Here is a 19,111-nt window from a genome sequence, read left to right on the forward strand (position 1 = left end):
GAGTAGAGTCCAGTGAGTGAGCTGGTGTCAGTGTAGTATGTGTGAGTAGAGTCCAGTGAGTGAGCTGGTGTCAGTGTAGTATGTGTGAGTAGAGTCCAGTGAGTGAGCCGGTGCCAGAGAGTCAGTGTAGTATGTGTGAGTAGAGTCCAGTGAGTGAGCTGGTGTCAGAGAGTCAGTGTAGTATGTGTGAGTAGAGTCCAGTGAGTGAGCTGGTGTCAGTGTAGTATGTGTGAGTAGAGTCCAGTGAGTGAGCTGGTGTCAGTGTAGTATGTGTGAGTAGAGTCCAGTGAGTGAGCTGGTGTCAGTGTAGTATGTGTGAGTAGAGTCCAGTGAGTGAGCTGGTGTCAGAGAGTCAGTGTAGTATGTGTGAGTAGAGTCCAGTGAGTGAGCTGGTGTCAGTGTAGTATGTGTGAGTAGAGTCCAGTGAGTGAGCTGGTGTCAGTGTAGTATGTGTGAGTAGAGTCCAGTGAGTGAGCTGGTGTCAGTGTAGTATGTGTGAGTAGAGTCCAGTGAGTGAGCCGGTGCCAGAGGGTCAGTGTAGTATGTGTGAGTAGAGTCCAGTGAGTGAGCCGGTGCCAGAGTGTCAGTGTAGTATGTGTGAGTAGAGTCCAGTGAGTGAGCTGGTGTCAGAGAGTCAGTGTAGTATGTGTGAGTAGAGTCCAGTGAGTGAGCTGGTGTCAGTGTAGTATGTGTGAGTAGAGTCCAGTGAGTGAGCTGGTGTCAGTGTAGTATGTGTGAGTAGAGTCCAGTGAGTGAGCTGGTGTCAGTGTAGTATGTGTGAGTAGAGTCCAGTGAGTGAGCTGGTGTCAGAGAGTCAGTGTAGTATGTGTGAGTAGAGTCCAGTGAGTGAGCTGGTGTCAGTGTAGTATGTGTGAGTAGAGTCCAGTGAGTGAGCTGGTGTCAGAGAGTCAGTGTAGTATGTGTGAGTAGAGTCCAGTGAGTGAGCTGGTGTCAGTGTAGTATGTGTGAGTAGAGTCCAGTGAGTGAGCTGGTGTCAGTGTAGTATGTGTGAGTAGAGTCCAGTGAGTGAGCTGGTGTCAGTGTAGTATGTGTGAGTAGAGTCCAGTGAGTGAGCTGGTGTCAGTGTAGTATGTGTGAGTAGAGTCCAGTGAGTGAGCTGGTGTCAGTGTAGTATGTGTGAGTAGAGTCCAGTGAGTGAGCTGGTGTCAGTGTAGTATGTGTGAGTAGAGTCCAGTGAGTGAGCTGGTGTCAGTGTAGTATGTGTGAGTAGAGTCCAGTGAGTGAGCTGGTGTCAGTGTAGTATGTGTGAGTAGAGTCCAGTGAGTGAGCTGGTGTCAGTGTAGTATGTGTGAGTAGAGTCCAGTGAGTGAGCTGGTGTCAGTGTAGTATGTGTGAGTAGAGTCCAGTGGGTGAGCCGGTGCCAGAGAGTCAGTGTAGTATGTGTGAGTAGAGTCCAGTGAGTGAGCTGGTGTCAGTGTAGTATGTGTGAGTAGAGTCCAGTGAGTGAGCCGGTGCCAGAGAGTCAGTGTAGTATGTGTGAGTAGAGTCCAGTGAGTGAGCCGGTGCCAGAGTGTCAGTGTAGTATGTGTGAGTAGAGTCAGTAGGTGAGCTGGTGTCAGTGTAGTATGTGTGAGTAGAGTTCAGTGAGTGAGCCGGTGCCAGAGTGTCAGTGTAGTATGTGTGAGTAGAGTCCAGTAGGTGAGCTGGTGTCAGTGTAGTATGTGTGAGTAGAGTTCAGTGAGTGAGCCGGTGCCAGAGTGTCAGTGTAGTATGTGTGAGTAGAGTTCAGTGAGTGAGCCGGTGCCAGAGTGTCAGTGTAGTATGTGTGAGTAGAGTCCAGTGAGTGAGCTGGTGCCAGAGAGTCAGTGTAGTATGTGTGAGTAGAGTCCAGTGAGTGAGCTGGTGTCAGTGTAGTATGTGTGAGTAGAGTCCAGTGAGTGAGCTGGTGTCAGTGTAGTATGTGTGAGTAGAGTCCAGTGAGTGAGCCGGTGCCAGAGAGTCAGTGTAGTATGTGTGAGTAGAGTCCAGTGAGTGAGCTGGTGTCAGTGTAGTATGTGTGAGTAGAGTCCAGTAGGTGAGCCGGTGTCAGAGAGTCAGTGTAGTATGTGTGAGTAGAGTCCAGTGAGTGAGCCGGTGCCAGAGAGTCAGTGTAGTATGTGTGAGTAGAGTCCAGTAGGTGAGCCGGTGTCAGAGAGTCAGTGTAGTATGTGTGAGTAGAGTCCAGTAGGTGAGCCGGTGTCAGAGAGTCAGTGTAGTATGTGTGAGTAGAGTCCAGTGAGTGAGCCGGTGCCAGAGAGTCAGTGTAGTATGTGTGAGTAGAGTCCAGTGAGTGAGCTGGTGTCAGTGTAGTATGTGTGAGTAGAGTCCAGTGAGTGAGCTGGTGTCAGTGTAGTATGTGTGAGTAGAGTCCAGTGAGTGAGCTGGTGTCAGTGTAGTATGTGTGAGTAGAGTCCAGTAGGTGAGCCGGTGTCAGAGAGTCAGTGTAGTATGTGTGAGTAGAGTCCAGTGAGTGAGCTGGTGTCAGTGTAGTATGTGTGAGTAGAGTCCAGTGAGTGAGCTGGTGTCAGTGTAGTATGTGTGAGTAGAGTCCAGTGAGTGAGCTGGTGTCAGTGTAGTATGTGTGAGTAGAGTCCAGTGAGTGAGCCGGTGCCAGAGAGTCAGTGTAGTATGTGTGAGTAGAGTCCAGTGAGTGAGCCGGTGCCAGAGTGTCAGTGTAGTATGTGTGAGTAGAGTCCAGTGAGTGAGCCGGTGTCAGAGAGTCAGTGTAGTATGTGTGAGTAGAGTCCAGTGAGTGAGCTGGTGTCAGTGTAGTATGTGTGAGTAGAGTCCAGTGAGTGAGCCGGTGCCAGAGAGTCAGTGTAGTATGTGTGAGTAGAGTCCAGTGAGTGAGCTGGTGTCAGTGTAGTATGTGTGAGTAGAGTCCAGTGAGTGAGCCGGTGCCAGAGAGTCAGTGTAGTATGTGTGAGTAGAGTCCAGTGAGTGAGCCGGTGCCAGAGTGTCAGTGTAGTATGTGTGAGTAGAGTCCAGTGAGTGAGCCGGTGCCAGAGAGTCAGTGTAGTATGTGTGAGTAGAGTCCAGTGAGTGAGCCGGTGCCAGAGAGTCAGTGTAGTATGTGTGAGTAGAGTCCAGTGAGTGAGCCGGTGCCAGAGTGTCAGTGTAGTATGTGTGAGTAGAGTCCAGTGAGTGAGCCGGTGCCAGATGGTCAGTGTAGTATGTGTGAGTAGAGTCCAGTGAGTGAGCCGGTGCCAGATGGTCAGTGTAGTATGTGTGAGTAGAGTCCAGTGAGTGAGCCGGTGCCAGAGAGTCAGTGTAGTATGTGTGAGTAGAGTCCAGTGAGTGAGCCGGTGCCAGAGAGTCAGTGTAGTATGTGTGAGTAGAGTCCAATGAGTGAGCCGGTGCCAGAGAGTCAGTGTAGTATGTGTGAGTAGAGTCCAGTGAGTGAGCCGGTGCCAGAGAGTCAGTGTAGTATGTGTGAGTAGAGTCCAGTGAGTGAGCCGGTGCCAGAGAGTCAGTGCAAATAAAAAAGGGGTCAATGCAAATAGTCAGGGAAGCCATTTGATTAGCAGCCTTATGGCTCGGGGTTAGAAAGCTGTTCAGGAGCCTTTGGGTCCCAGACTTGGCGCTCCGGTGCCACTTGCCGTGCGGTAGCAGAGAGAACAGTCTATGGATTAGATGGCTGGAGTCTGACAATTTTTAGGGCCTTTCTCTGACACAGCCTGGTATAGAGGTCCTGGATGGCAGGGAGCTCAGCCCCAGTGATGTACTGGGCTGTACGCACTACTCTCTGTAGCGCCTTGTGGTCAGATGCCAAGCAGTTGCCATACCAAGTGTGATGCAGCCAGTCAAAATGCTCCCAATGGTGCAGCTGTATGTTGACACTGGTATTGTGCAGGATTTAATGAAAATGAGGTTGAAAAGCAGGAGTTGCCCTTTAATATGAATGCTTTACAGGGTTTGCAACCCCATGGCAGACAAAGACACCTTTATAGTGTAATTACACCTTACATTTACATTACATTTAAGTCATTTAGCAGACGCTCTTATCCAGAGCGACTTACAAATTGGTGCATTCACCTTATGACATCCAGTGGAACAGCCACTTTACAATAGTGCATCTAAATCTTTTAGGGGGGGGGGGGAGAAGGATTACTTTATCCTATCCTAGGTATTCCTTAAAGAGGTGGGGTTTCAGGTGTCTCCGGAAGGTGGTGATTGACTCCGCTGTCCTGGCGTCGTGGGGGAGTTTGTTCCACCATTGGGGGGCCAGAGCAGCGAACAGTTTTGACTGGGCTGAGTGGGAACTGTACTTCCTCAGTGGTAGGGAGGCGAGCAGTCCATTATGTCTTTTCGACCTTATGTCCACAATTCTTACAACATAATAGTCTGCTGAATTTGATAAACACAGGAAAAACACAGGGTACACTGAGACCACTTAACTCTCCCCATTCCTCATATCCCATCATCTCTCCCCTCTGGGTCAGAGCAATTCATGTTTTTTTTTAAGCCAAAAGAGGGTCCAGAATAGCACAGAGGGTGATAGGTTATCACAATGATAAAGCAGCCAACCTCCTGGCCTGGGGCTCTCAGTTCTCTCAGTCACTGTGCTGTGTGGTGTCATGTTGAACTCAATGTCGGACACTAGCTCTACAGTGAATGAGCAGAGAGAAGCAACTAAATACAGGAGTCCTCCGGAATGTCTTGCACCTTGTGGCATTGTGGTTGTGGAAAAACAGCATCTAAACAGCCGCCCAGCACTGTCATTTTAGTAATTACATCGGCCTCTGAGAACACGACAACACTCATAGTCAGAGAAAACGTCCTCCTGGGTGTGTGAGTAATGGTCTTTGTGTTTGTAAACTATGCCAGTAGGTGAATTTAGTGATTGGAAGAGCAGAAGGATAAAGGTGCAGTAAACTGCAGTTGATATACCATTGTAGTTGGAGATAACAGCTTTTGAGAGCAGAAAGATCGGAGGAATTGATAGTTCAAGAAGAGGCAACTGAGCCCCCCCCCCCTCCCCTCAAACATTGAGGCATTTGTGATGGGGGTCTGCAAGTGGGAACCCACCCACCCCATCCACAAACCCTCATACAGCAGATAGCAACTCTGGGGATAGAAAGTGTCCCTCTCAAGGGAGACGATATAGACGGCCGTAAGCTTATGGTCCAGTGAATTAAAACCCGGGGAGAATGTGGATAGGCTTCAGTTTCCAGAGAGAGAGAGTTCATTAGTGCGCCATCATCATAAAGGCTGGATTGGAGCTGGCCTGGCTAATCCAAAAGGATAGATTTCCCCAAAGCTTTAGCTGAGGCTCAGTGTCTTCTGTAGTTAAGTTCCTGAAGCTTGACCTCAGAGTAGAGAATTGAGAGCACTCACCTCCTCTCAGCACAGCTCCCATGAACAAACACACTCAATCACTGAACATAAGGATCACTCTACATTCAATAGGATTAGTTCCAACACTCCACTTTGTAAAAGGTAGACTATCTTTCACAGAATCCAATAACAGAGTTGATCACTTTTTCATGAGAACGAAAATACACATAACTGTGTGGGGCGGCAGGTAGACTAGCAGTTAAGAGCGTTGGGCCAGCAACCGAAAGGCCGCTGGTTGGAATCCCCAAGACAACTAGGTGAAAGATCTGACGAGCAAAGCACTTACCCCGATGTGCTCCTGTATGTTGGTCTGCATAAGAGCATCTGCTAAATGACTGAAATGTCATTTGTTGAAATATTGAGTCAACCAGCAGACCTAGAAAACTGGTTGATGAGTCAGTTAGATAACAAACACTGGCTTTTGCATCATGTCTGAACAACTGAGAACTGTCGATTTCCGCTGGCTCGACTAGCCTACTCCTGTCAGAGAATCACTGGCGTAGACGTTTAGTAGGATCTATTGATTTGGGAGACGTTTAGTAGTTATGACAGGTGTGGCATCAGCAGCAGCAGACAGAACTAAGCAAACTGCTTGTTTAAGCATGTTACCGATTGCCTTACTGCCTCCAGAGGAAGAGATTTCTGACTGTGCGTACATCTAATTGTTTTACTTAGGCGCCATCTGCCAATAATCCCAAAGCTTGGGCAAATAAACATAACGGAGATGTATTGCACTGCACACTCCCTCAGCCTTTCAGCGAGCTAAAATAAATCTGGCTATGAGATTTAAGATTTAAGGGTAACTTGAGGACTCACTGTTTCGGCTGGCTTTGAGCTTGGCCAGTAGTTTCTGAGTGGAGGGCAGGTCTCCGGTCTTGACAGCCTGCAGTAGGTCCTGCTCCTTCCCCATGATGGTCCAAGGTGTGTTAGCGCTTCACTAGCGTCCGTCCAGAGTCCAGGCAGCGGCTTCCTCACAGCGCCATGCTAAGGCACAGCCTCATCAACCTACCTCAGAGTTACTGTCTTCACAGAAACACACACAGCTGACAGGTGAGGGAATGTGAAGCAGTAGAGGGGAGGACACTCACAGCCTCAAATCAGCGGTCTCAACTCCCAGTCCGGTTACGGATGCCAAGTCAAGGGAGGCCTGAGAGACGGAAAATCTCTTTTGCTGCCTAAATTTCCTGTTCAACTTTCTTCTGGTCTTCTGGTCTTTCTAAATATTTTATTGTACAGAGTGTGTCAGGGGTTGGAGTTGTGTGGAGCTACCATTTATGTGCTTGAGGTCCCCGGCGGGTGCTGTGGTCAGAGCACAGAGAAGGCTGGAATGGAACCGCATGAACCAGCAGGCCAGAACCTGAGAACAGAGAAAACGAGAATAACAGTTGGGTTAATAGGCTATATCATAGACCAGACTCAATACTGGACAAACCACACAGACATGAAAGTCTTTAAATGCCCATATGGCTATAGAAGACATGGAGGAGAAACCAAAGCAAGGCCGTCGAAAAGCGTGTAACCCCAAGGAAGCTCCAATCCAAAGATCAGCAACAGGGTTTCTGCCATGCTTCAACAAAATTCCACCCAAATGCCACAGGCTAATTCATTTGGAAAGTCCAGCGTACCTACGATCTCTTTTTCAATTTTAACTCGGCTTGCCGTTACAGGAAAAATCAGTGGAGTGCCCTTTATCTCTCAGGAAACTGAAACAGTGAGGGAGGGAGTAATATCCTGAAACACTAAGAATCTCCCCACAAAATGAACATCTCACTCACATACATAAATAGGCATCGTTGTCACTTCAATTCATGGTGAGCAGTAAATATCTGAGATTAAATGGTAGCCTACACTATCCATCCCCCTCAACAACAACAAGGCTGGTAAAACAGTGAAATTTATGAGGGAAAAAATGTGGTTTAATGACTGCAGTGCATACCAGGGCTTAATGGACAAATGGTTCATGAGAGAGCAACTTGCCCATAGAGGATGACTGACATTTTTTTAGAGCCTTTCCAGCAAGTGAGCTGGTGTTATATACAGTTTTCCCTGAGGCTCTGAGATAAGGTTTTCAATGCTTGACCATGTTTCAAATGCAATTTGAATTGGAGGCTACTTAAACTCTTCCAGCCCAATGGCCGAGAACAGTTGAGAGAAATGAGAGCAAGAAGTAGCCTAGTTTAGGAGTGTTTGTTGCTTTTAAACTATTGACCTATATTTGTTTCACTTAAGATGGTAGCAGAATTAGATAGAACTTGCGCATGAAAGTACAATAACGCAAACTGTGATGTGTTCACGATCACACTGAACCAGTAAATGGGCAGAGGAGGAGACAATGAATATGATGAGTCTCCTCTCCAGCTCAGTTAGCTACAGTACCATTCATTTCCACATTAGACAGCTCAGCAAGCGTTATAATGTCAAAACACGCTCGTTATTCACCAAATACGGAGTTTCACTGAGAAACTATTGTAATTTACTCCCGTCACGCCCTGTATGTACCTCCAAAAAAGTGAAACTGAAAAAAATATATTGTCTGGAAAGAATGTATTGTTTTTGACCAAGCGCACGCACCAAATCCACCTCTTCAGCACATCCAATAAAATCACTCTTTACCAATAGTGTGTAGCTGCAGCCTGCAATTTGAGGCATTTCTGCATGTGGGTATTCCTGCAAGCACACTTTGCTAGTACACGGTGTTGCCCCCGCCTCCTGCCTGCTGTGTACCAGAGTCCTCCTTGCTAGCTAGCGGGAGGGAAACCAGTGTACTTCACTCCCGCCTACCCTCACTGTTGTTTCTAAACACCTACCAGGGTGTTTACAAACACTACAGGAACAAGATCATCCACATGCATTGATCACATTTGTACTAATACTGTTGTATTTTGTTATAAAGCTGTATTTGTACCCATTGGCTGCATATTCAGGAAAGCCAAAGTTCCAAAAGATGGGCCTAAAATAGTGTATAAGATATCATACAAATGATTTTGCTGTGAATTATGTGGATGATGTTAAAAATATATATTTGTTTGTCTGATGTTATTAATAATGAGCATCCAGATGCTGCACTTGATTCATTTATGATAAACATGTTTGATAAACATACACATGTTAAGAAACTGACTGTTAGAACTGTTAACGCTCCATGACTTGATGAGGAATTGGAAAAACTGTATGGTTGAAAGAGATGGGGGGAAAAGGAATGGCTATAAATCTGGCTGTATATCTGACTGGCTGGCTGACTTACGGCAAATCGAGAAATTGTGACTAAACTTAAAAATAAAATAAAATATTCAGAAGTCAAGATCAATGACATAAAGAATGATGGAAGAAACCCTTGAGTACTTGAAATTAATGTTACCAATTATTTTAATGATCACTTCATTGGAAAAGATGACAAACTTAGGCAGTAAATGCCAACAATGAACAATCGTATTCATGCATAAAAAAACGAATAATTAAATAAAAGCATTGTAAGTTTGAATTTTGTAAAGTTAGTGTGGGAGAGGTGGGAAAATAAGTGTTATCAATCAATAATGACAAACCTCCTGGCTAGAGGTCGACCGATTAATCTGCATGGTCGACTAATTAGGGTCGATTTCAAGTTTTCATAACAATCTGTATTCGGCCTTTTTGGATGCATATTATGGCCGATTATATTGCAATCCATGAGGAAACTGCGTGGCAGGCTGACCACCCATCATTATGTTTATAGGAAAAAGGGGGAGGCTTGTAAGCCGAAGAACACCATCCCAACCGTGAAGCACGGGGGTGGCAGCATCATGTTGTGGGGGTACTTTGCTGCAGGAGGGGCTGGTGCACTTCACAAAATAGATGGCTTCATGAGGGAGGAAAATTAGGTGGATATATTGAAGCAACATCTCAAGACATCAGTCAGGAAGTTAAAGCTTGGTCTTCCAAATGGACAATCAAACTTCCAAAATGGTGGCAAAATGGCTTAAGGACAACAAAGTCAAGGTTTTAGTGGCCATCACAAAGCCCTGACCTCAATCCTATAGAAAATGTGTGGGCAGAACTGAAAAAGCGTGTGCGAGCAAGGAGGCCTACAAACCTGACTCAGTTACACCAGCTCTGTCAGGAGGAATGGGCCAAAATACACCCAACTTATTGTGGAAGGCTACCCGAAACATTGGACCTAAGTTAAATACTTTAAAGGCAATGCTACCAAATACTAATTGAGTGTATGTAAACTTCTGACCCACTGGGAATGTGATGAAAGAAGTCAAAGCTGAAATAAATCATTTTCTCGACTATTATTCTGACATTTCACATTCTTAAAATAAAGTGGTGATCCTAACTGACTTAAAACAGGGAATATTTACTAGGATTAAATGTCAATAAATATTCAAATCGGCCGATTAATCATTATCAAGGTTTTTTTGGTCCTCCAATAATCGGTATCGGCATTGAAAAATCCCAATCGGCTGACCTTTATTTCATATACCTTTGACTATTGGATGTTCTTATAGGCACTTTTGTATTGTCAGCCTAATCTCGGGAGTTGATAGGCATGAAGTCATAAACAGCGCTGTGCTTCAAGCATTGCTAAGAGCTGCTGGCAAACGCAGGAAAGTGCTGTTTGAACGAATACTTACGAGCCTGCTGCTGCCTACCACTGTTCAGTCAGACTGCTCTATCAAATAATAGACTTAATTATAATATAATAAACACAGAAATACGAGCCTTGGGTCATTAATATGGTCAAATCCGGAAACTATTGTTTAGAAAACAAAATGTTTATTCTTTCAGTGAAATACGCAACCGTTCCGTATTTTATCGACTGCACGACTGCAAAATTGCACAACCTTCAATGTTATGTCATAATTATGTAAAATTCTGGAAAATTAGTTCACAGTTCGCAACGAGCCAGGTGGCCCAAACTGTTGCATATACTCTGACTCTGCTTGCACTGAACGCAAGAGAAGTGACACAATTTCCCTAGGTAATATTGCCTGCTAATATGAATTTCTTTTCACTAAATATGCAGGTTTAAAAATATATACTTCTGTGTATTGATTTTAAGAAAGGTATTCATGTTTATGGTTAGGTACATTTGTGCAACGATTGTATTTTTTTGGCAATGCGCTTTTGTTAAATCATCACCCGTTTGGTGAATTAGGCTGTGATTCGATGACAAATTAACAGGCACCGCATTGATTATATGCAACGCAGGACAAGCTAGTTAACCTAGTAATATCATCAACCATGTGTAGTTACCTAGTGATTATGTTAAGATTGATTGTTTTTATAAGATAAGTTTAATGCTAGCTAGCAACTTACCTTGGCTCCTTGCAGCCACAAGGTACTTTTGACGCTGCACTCGCGTAACAGGTGGTCAGCCTGCCACGCAGTTTCCTTATGGATTGCAATGTAATCAGCCATAATTGGTATCCAAAACGGCTGACTACCGATTGTTATGAAAACTTGAAATCGGCCCTAATATATCGGTCGACCTCTAATATGAAATACAAATGGTATAGAGAGAAATAGTCGACGCATCATAATTCCTATAATAACTACAACCTAAAACTTCTTAACTGGGAATATTGAAGACTCATGCTAAAAGGAACCACCAGCTTTCATATGTTCTCATGTTCAGACCAAGGAACTTAAAAGTTAGCTTTTTTACATGGCACATATTGCACTTTTACTTTCTTCTGCATTATTTAAACCAAACTGAACATGTTTCATTATTTATTTGATACTAAATGTATTTTATTTATGTATTATATTAACTTAAAATAAAACAAGTGTTTTCAGTATTGTTGTAATTGTCATTATTACATATATATATATATATATGTATTTTTTTTATATATATTTTTATTATTATTATTCTTTTTTTTATTTAAATTATTCGGCCGATTAATCGGTATCGGCTTTTTTTGGTTCTCCAATAATCTACATTGGTGTTGAAAAATCATAATCGGTCGACCTCTAGTGTGGTGTAGCGCAGGGCAGTTCTCTAGGCCCTGTACTCTTTTTTATTTTTACCTATGACCTGCCACTGGCATTAAGGGGATCCTAATAAAATACTAACAGAGCTGTGAGAAAACAGTGCTCGACAGACGGGGGAGGAGGACACTGTCTAGTACCGGTCGCCACCGCCTCCCGCTAGCACAGCAGGCGGGAGGCTGGAGTGACACTGTGATAGTTAACTAACTAGCTAATCAGCGACACCATGTGCTATCTTGCTAGTGAGCACACAGTGTCGCCCCCAACTCCTGTGCACTGGGGAAAACCTTGCTTGCCAAGCGGGGGCAAAGGACACTATCTACCAATCGTCCCCAACTCCCGCAAGCACAGCAGGCGGGAGGCGACACCATGGACTAGCTAGCTTGAGAGTTAGCTCGCTAACTAGCAAGCACACGGTGTCGCTAACTATCGCGCTAGCTAGTCCATGGTATCGCCTCCCGCCTGCTGTGCTAGCAGGAGGTGCGGACGATTGGTAGACAGTGCCCTTTTTTTTTAGCTAACTAGCAAGCACTTTGTGTCGCTAGCACACAGTGTCACTCCCGCCTGCTGTCTACCGATTCTTAGGACTAGCTGGTTATGTTAGTACACAGTGTCCTTCACTGCCGCCTGCCAAACACCTGCCCTCACCGTCGGCAGGGGCGAAGGACACCATCTTCTGGTGTATGGCAAGCTAGCTACTGTTGCCACACCTTCTCCTGTGAGTTTATTGGCGGCTGGCATCCAACATTACTGTGCATTAACCCCACTTACTGTACTGGAGCGCCCCCGCCTCCTGCCTGTCCTAACTTCAAAATGTACCAATAGAAGTATAGAGGGGTTCCTGCAAATGCAGGAATACCCACATGCAGGAACGCCCTGAATTGCAGGCCAATTGTTCCCTTCTCCTCATTACTGCCATGCACAGGTCAGCTGATACAGCAGGAGTACAGTATCCCAAAATATCATTGATAAAACATTTATTCCAAACTTTTTTGGAAGTACATACCGGGTGTGAAGGCAGTAAATGACGATAGTTGGTCAGGGAAACTCCATATTTGGTGAGTATAACAAACATATTGACGTTTGCAGAGCTGTCTAATAGAAAAATGAATGGTGGCTAACTGGGCTCATCATATTCATCGTCTCCTCCTCTACCCAGTTCAGATCAACCTGGCCAGGAAATTCATGTACAGCAAAGTGTTGCTATGTAAACATACACCGTTTTGAGAAAGTTCACAGTGTGCACAGCAGCAGGATCCCACTAATGAGATGGTGTCTGCAGTCTGCACTGTGTGAACATAACTTGCTACATTACATGACCTGACAGTCTCAGTACACCACACACCCAAAGAGATGCACAGGGCGTAAGCAAACCTGTCATTCCCAATAACAGTGATCATGTCCTCCTCCTCTTCCCCCACCAAGGCCATTAGCCAGTCTTTTCATGCTTGCTGCATTGCTGGCAAGGGGTCACACAATATGAATGTGTGGTTGAGAGGTTGGAGTGTGTAGCTGGTGATGGGGTGCAACTTTATTCACTGGTCCCAATGGAGAACTACACCATGATATAGGATTTAGATTGTGGATCATTTATTGCCAATAATGTGTTTTTAGAAATATACCTAGTTAGTTATTGTTCATCCAACTGTAAGATAGTTATTACTCAATTATAAAATTATCCATAAATAAGACACATTACAAAGCATGGCGCAAACGTGCAATGCAACTTGAACTGGACTGGGTTATTATGAAAGGAAAAATACCATTAACTAGTAGCTCTTACTCCATATGTAGCAAGCCTATCACTTTAGCTAGCATCTACTTTTCAATCTCGCGGTTGCTATGTTCACTAAAATAACATGGCTAGCTAGCTAGCAAAGCTAAGTAGTGCGCTAGCAACCTTCGGACTGAACTTCTTAACTAGCAACACTAGTTTCCCGAGCCTGTCGGTAGGGGCCATTCCTGTCTTATCCATAATTATAACGTTGGAATTCACATTTGTCTTACCTTATACAGTGTTGTCGTTGCATGTTAGAAAACGGGAATACATGTCAAGGTGGCAGTTTTCAGAGAGCCTTCCAAGGTCCAAGCAAAAGTAATCGTAGCCTTCCAATAACTCAAGGAAAGTAATTTTGAGTCAGTCTCCCACAGAAAGCGAATCTTAGTACTCCTCTTATGCCAAGTAAACACATAACCTACTCATCACAAATATAAAAATACATTAAAGTGTGTATAATTTGATGCAATATTTTACAACTCCGACCCGAAAGCCAGACTACGCTGAATTGTCACTTGCTCCGTCAGATCAATCCAGAATGTGTTCGTCCCTCCCACAGTCCTCTGTCCCCGCTTTCTCCTCCGCTTCCAAAAAGAGCGAGCTGTGCGACCCTACTCGCGCCCGTGCGACTTGAAATGATATGAAGTAAATAATAAATCATATAAAAACTACATAACATGCACTACACTAAAGTTTAAAGCTAGAATCCCAAGTTGTACATACATGTTTAATAGATACGAATTGATTATTGAAGATGACAAATGCCTATGAGCTTAGTTCAACTGTTGTACCCAATCAGAACCAAAAATGTGCTTGTAAACAATGTAAATGTATTTAAACAAACTGTATAGCCTCAAAACATGGTTACAACTATAATGTTGATATCATGGCTGGCCAGTCCTTCCATTCATAGCTCTATGAATTTGCTTTTTACCAAAATAGAGGCCGGCTGACCGCCTTGCTATTGTTTCAATTAAGGCCTCTAGCTTTAATAGAATAAGAAAACAATTGCACATAAGATGCCATCCAATAACATTTTGCACAGCTGTCAGTGGCAGAAAATGGCCATAACACAGCTTTCCCCAGAAATGTGTACAATTTGTTACAAGTGGTCATTATCTTGCTTTTACAGTGAATTACATAATCTAGCAACATTCACTAGTCTATTATCAGGATTTCATTCATAAGACACTGAAGATCCATGTATGTATGTAACAATAGCTCAGCAGATCAAAGCTTGACACAAGAATGTGTCACTTTGTCTTTATTGTGGCTTGGAGTAACCTATCCTTGGAGGCTGCAAGTCAAACTCATTTACAAAAAGGTTGGCATGAATGGACTGCTGGCTTCATAATGTGAATGCTTTCATTGTAAGTCCCAGTCAAACCCGACAGTTTCTAATGAGACTAGGCATTGCAGGAAAATGAGAAAGAGGAATGACCGAGAGACTATAGTCTCGGCTCCCTGCACCTGCCTTCACAGAGAAGATAAGGGTTGTTCAAATGATCAAAGAAGGCCCGATCCCACAAACAGACGCTTGGAACACCTGAGCTTGGCTTTACACCGTCAAAGGCCTTTAATGTTGCTGTGAGACTAATGACAAGGGATGCCACACAACTCCAGCAGCCACTCCTTCAGAGGGACTACCTCCATGGCAAAGATAAGAGTTAACAGCATTTCAAGGAAGGCTTTTCACATGAAAAGACAATTGAGTGTCCATCATTTTACTTTTGTCCTCTTGTACAGTGACATTACTTTTCGTGCATGCAGTACCTCCCACAGCCAGCTCTCCATCTGCATGTCGTGGTTGGCATAGAAGCGCAGGGGCAGCATCACAGCATCATAGTAGTGGTCAGAGAAGTCTGCAAAGTTTTTTGTGATGAAACCATAGGCAGACACCTGCAGGAAGGTAGGAGATTTGCTCACTTATGCATGAAATGCATTCTCAGTCAGCTGTGTAAATATTTGCATGCATAGTTTCAGTATAGCACTATCTAGCTTTCAATACAGATGTAGGGTCTTAATTTGATCACCCTGTTGCAGTAGAACTTTCCTGCAAAGCAGGAAATTAAATACTTGTGTGCTTGAGATTTAAAAAGGCTTCTGAAGTTTGTAATTGCACTTTTACATTTCAAACTTGATTTTCCCTTACAAAAAAACACATCTACCCCTACATGTTAATTAATTATAATCCACATTTACTGTTTCTGCAGGATTATGTTAATGAATTACATCTGACACAATCAATATGAAATAACAGTATATGGGGTCTATACCAGGACTATAAACAGAGGATGTCATGGTTTCCCAATAAATTACTTCCATACTGGCCAAGTTGACATATGTCATTAGACACTTGGTTGGTTAAACAGTAACCAATAGATGACCAAGGGCAAAGCATGTGGTGATGTGACCTGACCTGGTCACACATGTGCAGGGCGGTCAGAAGCATCAGAGCACCAGTGCTGGGCATGTAGAGCTGACTGTACTTCAGCAGGGGAGACTTCAGAAACCTGTGCAGCATTGACAGTCAACAGTCATTAGTGTCAAAAGCAGCCAATAATCATCTAAAAGTCTCAATTTAACCTGGCAATATGAGTCCCCTTACCTTTCCGTTACATATGTAACAAAATCTGGATGAAGCATTTTAAAGTGCTTAACTGGTGGCTTAAATCCAAAGTATCGAGAGGGCCTGTTTGAGGGGATAAATGTAGTAAGGGGTGAAAAAACGTTCCATCAAGAACATCAAAAAGTAAATCAATGGCAAGGGAGCTTACAAAAAGATGAGTATAATCAAGTGAATTGTATGCCTACATCCCTAACACCACTCATAAGATTCTATCCATTGCACACCGCAACACATTCATAGAAATACAACAGCACCGTCTTGTGGTAATAAAGTGAATTACAGCTGAGAAGCCTATTCACCAGCATACGTGCAAGATCATTGTGCTTTCCTTGACCACAGTACTTCAACACACCATTGTAACATGCTGTTCAAATGTACTACTCCTCTTAATGTGGGCTTCACATATTTGACCCTCTCAACTCACCAGTCCCCCTTGTCATGACCGGAGGTGACAGTGAGACCCTGGATAGCAGCGGACATCATCACATAGTCCCGTTCGTTGGACGGAATGAAGATATATCGGACTCTCTGCAGATAGGGAATAGTCAAAGCTTTAAGGAATAGTTTCATAATAAACCACTCAGAGTATGACAAATTCCTAACACTTTAAAATGGACCGGATTCAACACTGTAGCCCAGGGTTTCCCAAACTTGGTCCTTGTGACCCCAAGGGGTGCATGTTTTGGTTTATGCCCTAGCACTTCACAGCTGATTCAAATAATCAACTAATCATCAAGCTTTGATAATTTGAATCAACTGTGTAGTGTTAGGGCAAAAACCAAAACGTGTACCGGTTGAGGTCCAGAGTTTGGGAAACGCTGCTGTAGCCTGTCTTACCCGTCCCCGTGGAACCTTGGTGAACCCATCTTTTCTGTAAGAATTTAGGGAATTCTTCATAGTATTTGTGGTGAACCCATAGAAAGATGTCTTTGTGCCCACGTCCTCCTCAAAGTGCTTGGTGATTGCCCCATTGACCCTGGAATAAATCATTTACCATCAGTCTAATACTTAAGCGTTTCCTTAAAAACTATGTGGATTAATATAAGGAAATATTTACAATTGCAACAAACTTGATCTTAGTTATGTCAAAGAGCGATAAGAAGTCTAATAGTTTTTTGAAGATGGTCGAAGGGGAGCTGCAGCATCACTACTCACCTGAAGACAAAGTGGTGACTGTCGATGGCCCTGCCTTGTTTGGAGCCTCGAAGGATGCCTCCATTTCCCACCACAGCACAGCGGACACACTGATCAGGCCACCTGCGCTCAAACAGGCGGCTGCTGGACGAGTCGTTGAGCAGGGACAAAGTGGATCTCACAACTGATCAACAACAAATAAGTCAAAAGGTGAAAGGACAATGACTTTATATACAGTATACACGTAGTTTGGTTGAGATGATTAAATAGGGTCCTGAAGGGAATGTTCATACAGTCCTGGGCCAGGCCTTTCCAGCCGTAGGGGGGCATATACGTCTCCAATCGCCCCCACTCTGAATGGCTGAAGCTCCCGGCCCACTGCAGCACAGGCACTTTAAAGTTAAAGCGTAGTCTGAGGAAGTCGTCCTTCTTCACTGCTTTTCTCAGAGGACACAAACCCTCCAGCTGAGTAGAGACAGACCTCACTTGACATTGTACTGTACAAGACGGATACGTGTGCCTTTGTTCTATTAGATGAGAGGCAACTACATCATCTCTGTGCGATTACCTTCTCTTCCCCAGTTGTTGTGGTGTTGTCCCAAAGCTCTTCATCGCAAGTCCAAATGCTATCAAAATCTGTGTCTTGACTGGAAGAAGAAGACAACATGTATTGAAAATGCACAACAACGAGTTAAATCCACACAAAACCTTGTTAAGTGGACATAAGCACATCAGACCAATCCAGCGGATTTGTTTAAGTCAGGGATGGGCAACTTTGATGGGGGTGGGGGCCACAAAATCTGACCTCATGGCTCGCGGGTCTGCGTACCCACATCCATACCCACACATGCAGTCAGAGCTGGCCCTAGCCTTTTGGGGACCCGAAGTGAAATTTTAAGTTACATTTCTGTACATTTCCTGCAATTCCACACATGTTGCAGTTTTAAAACAAGTTTGCTACAAATCTACACATTTTGCCACCCCCCAAAAAGTCTTTGGGACTTGATCTACGGCTTGTGGGCTGTCATTTAACCATCCTTGGTTTAATGAATACATGAAGATTTTAACAGATATTTTATGGTACCAGAAGTTCAACCCAATAAAACAATTCCTAACATGCATTTTACAAGGTCCTTTCCTTGGAACAGAGAAAACAAGTGACAAGACTCCTGACCTCAATTCAGAGGAGAGTTCAAATTACTGTCATAAACGTGTTGTGGTTGTGATAATTACTGCTGTCAGTTGTGTAATCAGCATATTACATTTACATGCACAATTTAAAAACCAGAGCACAATGTCTAAACTGTAATGTAGACAGTATTTGGTTCATTTAGAACATGTCTGAAAAGGAATAAAAATGAGGTCAGTTGTGGGATATAGAGCACAAATGCGTTAGACACATTTGCCTAGTCAGTAGCTTTACCATTAACCACAAATTCAGATCTTGACAAAACGGCAAGCATACATGTGAAGACACCAGCAACACTGGAACCTCAAACAATCTCTCATTTAGTAAAACATTTGAGTTTCAACTTTCAGCAACTAACATGAAGGTAGAGTCTTATGAATGGGACACGGATTATTACAAACTCCCCCCAAAACTGCATGAATATGACAAATGTAATCTCATCTGCTAAAATCAAACCATTCCACAATAAGACACAAGAAAACTACAGTCGCGGTAGGATGAGTGTGTCAATGTCTCAGTTGAATGCAACAGGTCATAGAACTGTCAGGGTTGATGGATTACATGGATGAAGATACAGGTAGTTGACTTGTATGGATAACATTTTTTTTGGACAATGTTTTCCCAATTAACTAAGTAGCCTAGATTACATTCTACCAACATTTTAGAATATACAAATGTTTGAGAGGGAAAACCATTTTTAAAAATGCAGAATATTCACCTGTTTGCATGTCTGTCGTGGAAGAAGTCCAGGTCATAGTATTGTCCATACATAATCATGGTTATAGTAACACTTACACATAAAGCCCCCACTAGGAAGACACACTTCCTCCAAGAAATCGTCATATTTCTCAACTAGAGAACATAATATCTCGTGCTGTTTGAGTATAAAAAAAAAGTTTGCGTTTAACTTTCTGTTACAAGTCATTTACTGCTCTAAAACCCAGGTGAGTCAGTTGGGTGAACAAGGTCCATATCCTTAATGCTCCACGTGTTGTGCACAACAGGAGCAAAACCATTTTCCTCTGCGTTATTTTTCGGTCAGGCTATGATCTGTCCCGCAGAGTATGATTGT

General features: G+C 43.7%; 2 protein-coding genes across 7 annotated transcripts in view; both read right to left on the bottom strand.

Annotated features, from left to right (window-relative positions):
* LOC118376791 (caskin-2-like) overlaps nt 1–13,615 on the bottom strand; it is a 108,696-nt gene extending 95,081 nt beyond the window's left edge. For all 6 annotated transcript variants that reach the window (XM_052491328.1, XM_052491332.1, XM_052491331.1 and 3 more), the window contains exons 1-2: nt 13,318–13,615; nt 6,154–6,694 (exon numbers count right to left, since the gene is read on the bottom strand). In XM_052491328.1, coding sequence (XP_052347288.1) covers nt 6,154–6,247 — 94 coding nt within the window. In that variant the 5' untranslated portion in view covers nt 6,248–6,694; nt 13,318–13,615. The remainder of the gene's footprint in view (nt 1–6,153; nt 6,695–13,317) is intronic.
* A 1,024-nt stretch (nt 13,616–14,639) lies between these two features.
* st6galnac2 (ST6 (alpha-N-acetyl-neuraminyl-2,3-beta-galactosyl-1,3)-N-acetylgalactosaminide alpha-2,6-sialyltransferase 2) lies at nt 14,640–19,000 on the bottom strand. Its single transcript, XM_052491333.1, has 9 exons — nt 18,758–19,000; nt 17,419–17,497; nt 17,144–17,315; nt 16,872–17,034; nt 16,554–16,692; nt 16,141–16,244; nt 15,696–15,779; nt 15,507–15,600; nt 14,640–14,986 (listed from the first exon to the last, which is right to left on the bottom strand). Exons 1-9 carry the CDS (start codon nt 18,880–18,882, stop codon nt 14,807–14,809), a joined length of 1,140 nt encoding a protein of 379 aa, XP_052347293.1. The 5' UTR covers nt 18,883–19,000; the 3' UTR covers nt 14,640–14,806.
* Nucleotides 19,001–19,111: the final 111 nt, after the last annotated feature.

Source organism: Oncorhynchus keta, chromosome 32, assembly GCF_023373465.1.
Source record: "Oncorhynchus keta strain PuntledgeMale-10-30-2019 chromosome 32, Oket_V2, whole genome shotgun sequence".
In the NCBI taxonomy this organism is placed as follows: Eukaryota; Metazoa; Chordata; class Actinopteri; order Salmoniformes; family Salmonidae; genus Oncorhynchus; species Oncorhynchus keta.

Excerpts from the sequence above, each read along its gene's own strand:
- st6galnac2 (XM_052491333.1), bottom strand. The coding sequence starts at position 18,882 with ATGACGATTTCTTGGAGGAAGTGTGTCTTCCTAGTGGGGGCTTTATGT. Across the intron at positions 17,035-17,143 it reads GAAAGGCCTGGCCCAGGACT|TTGTGAGATCCACTTTGTCC; the intron begins GTATGAACATTC and ends GTTGTTGATCAG. Across the intron at positions 16,693-16,871 it reads AGTCACCACTTTGTCTTCAG|GGTCAATGGGGCAATCACCA; the intron begins GTGAGTAGTGAT and ends GATTTATTCCAG.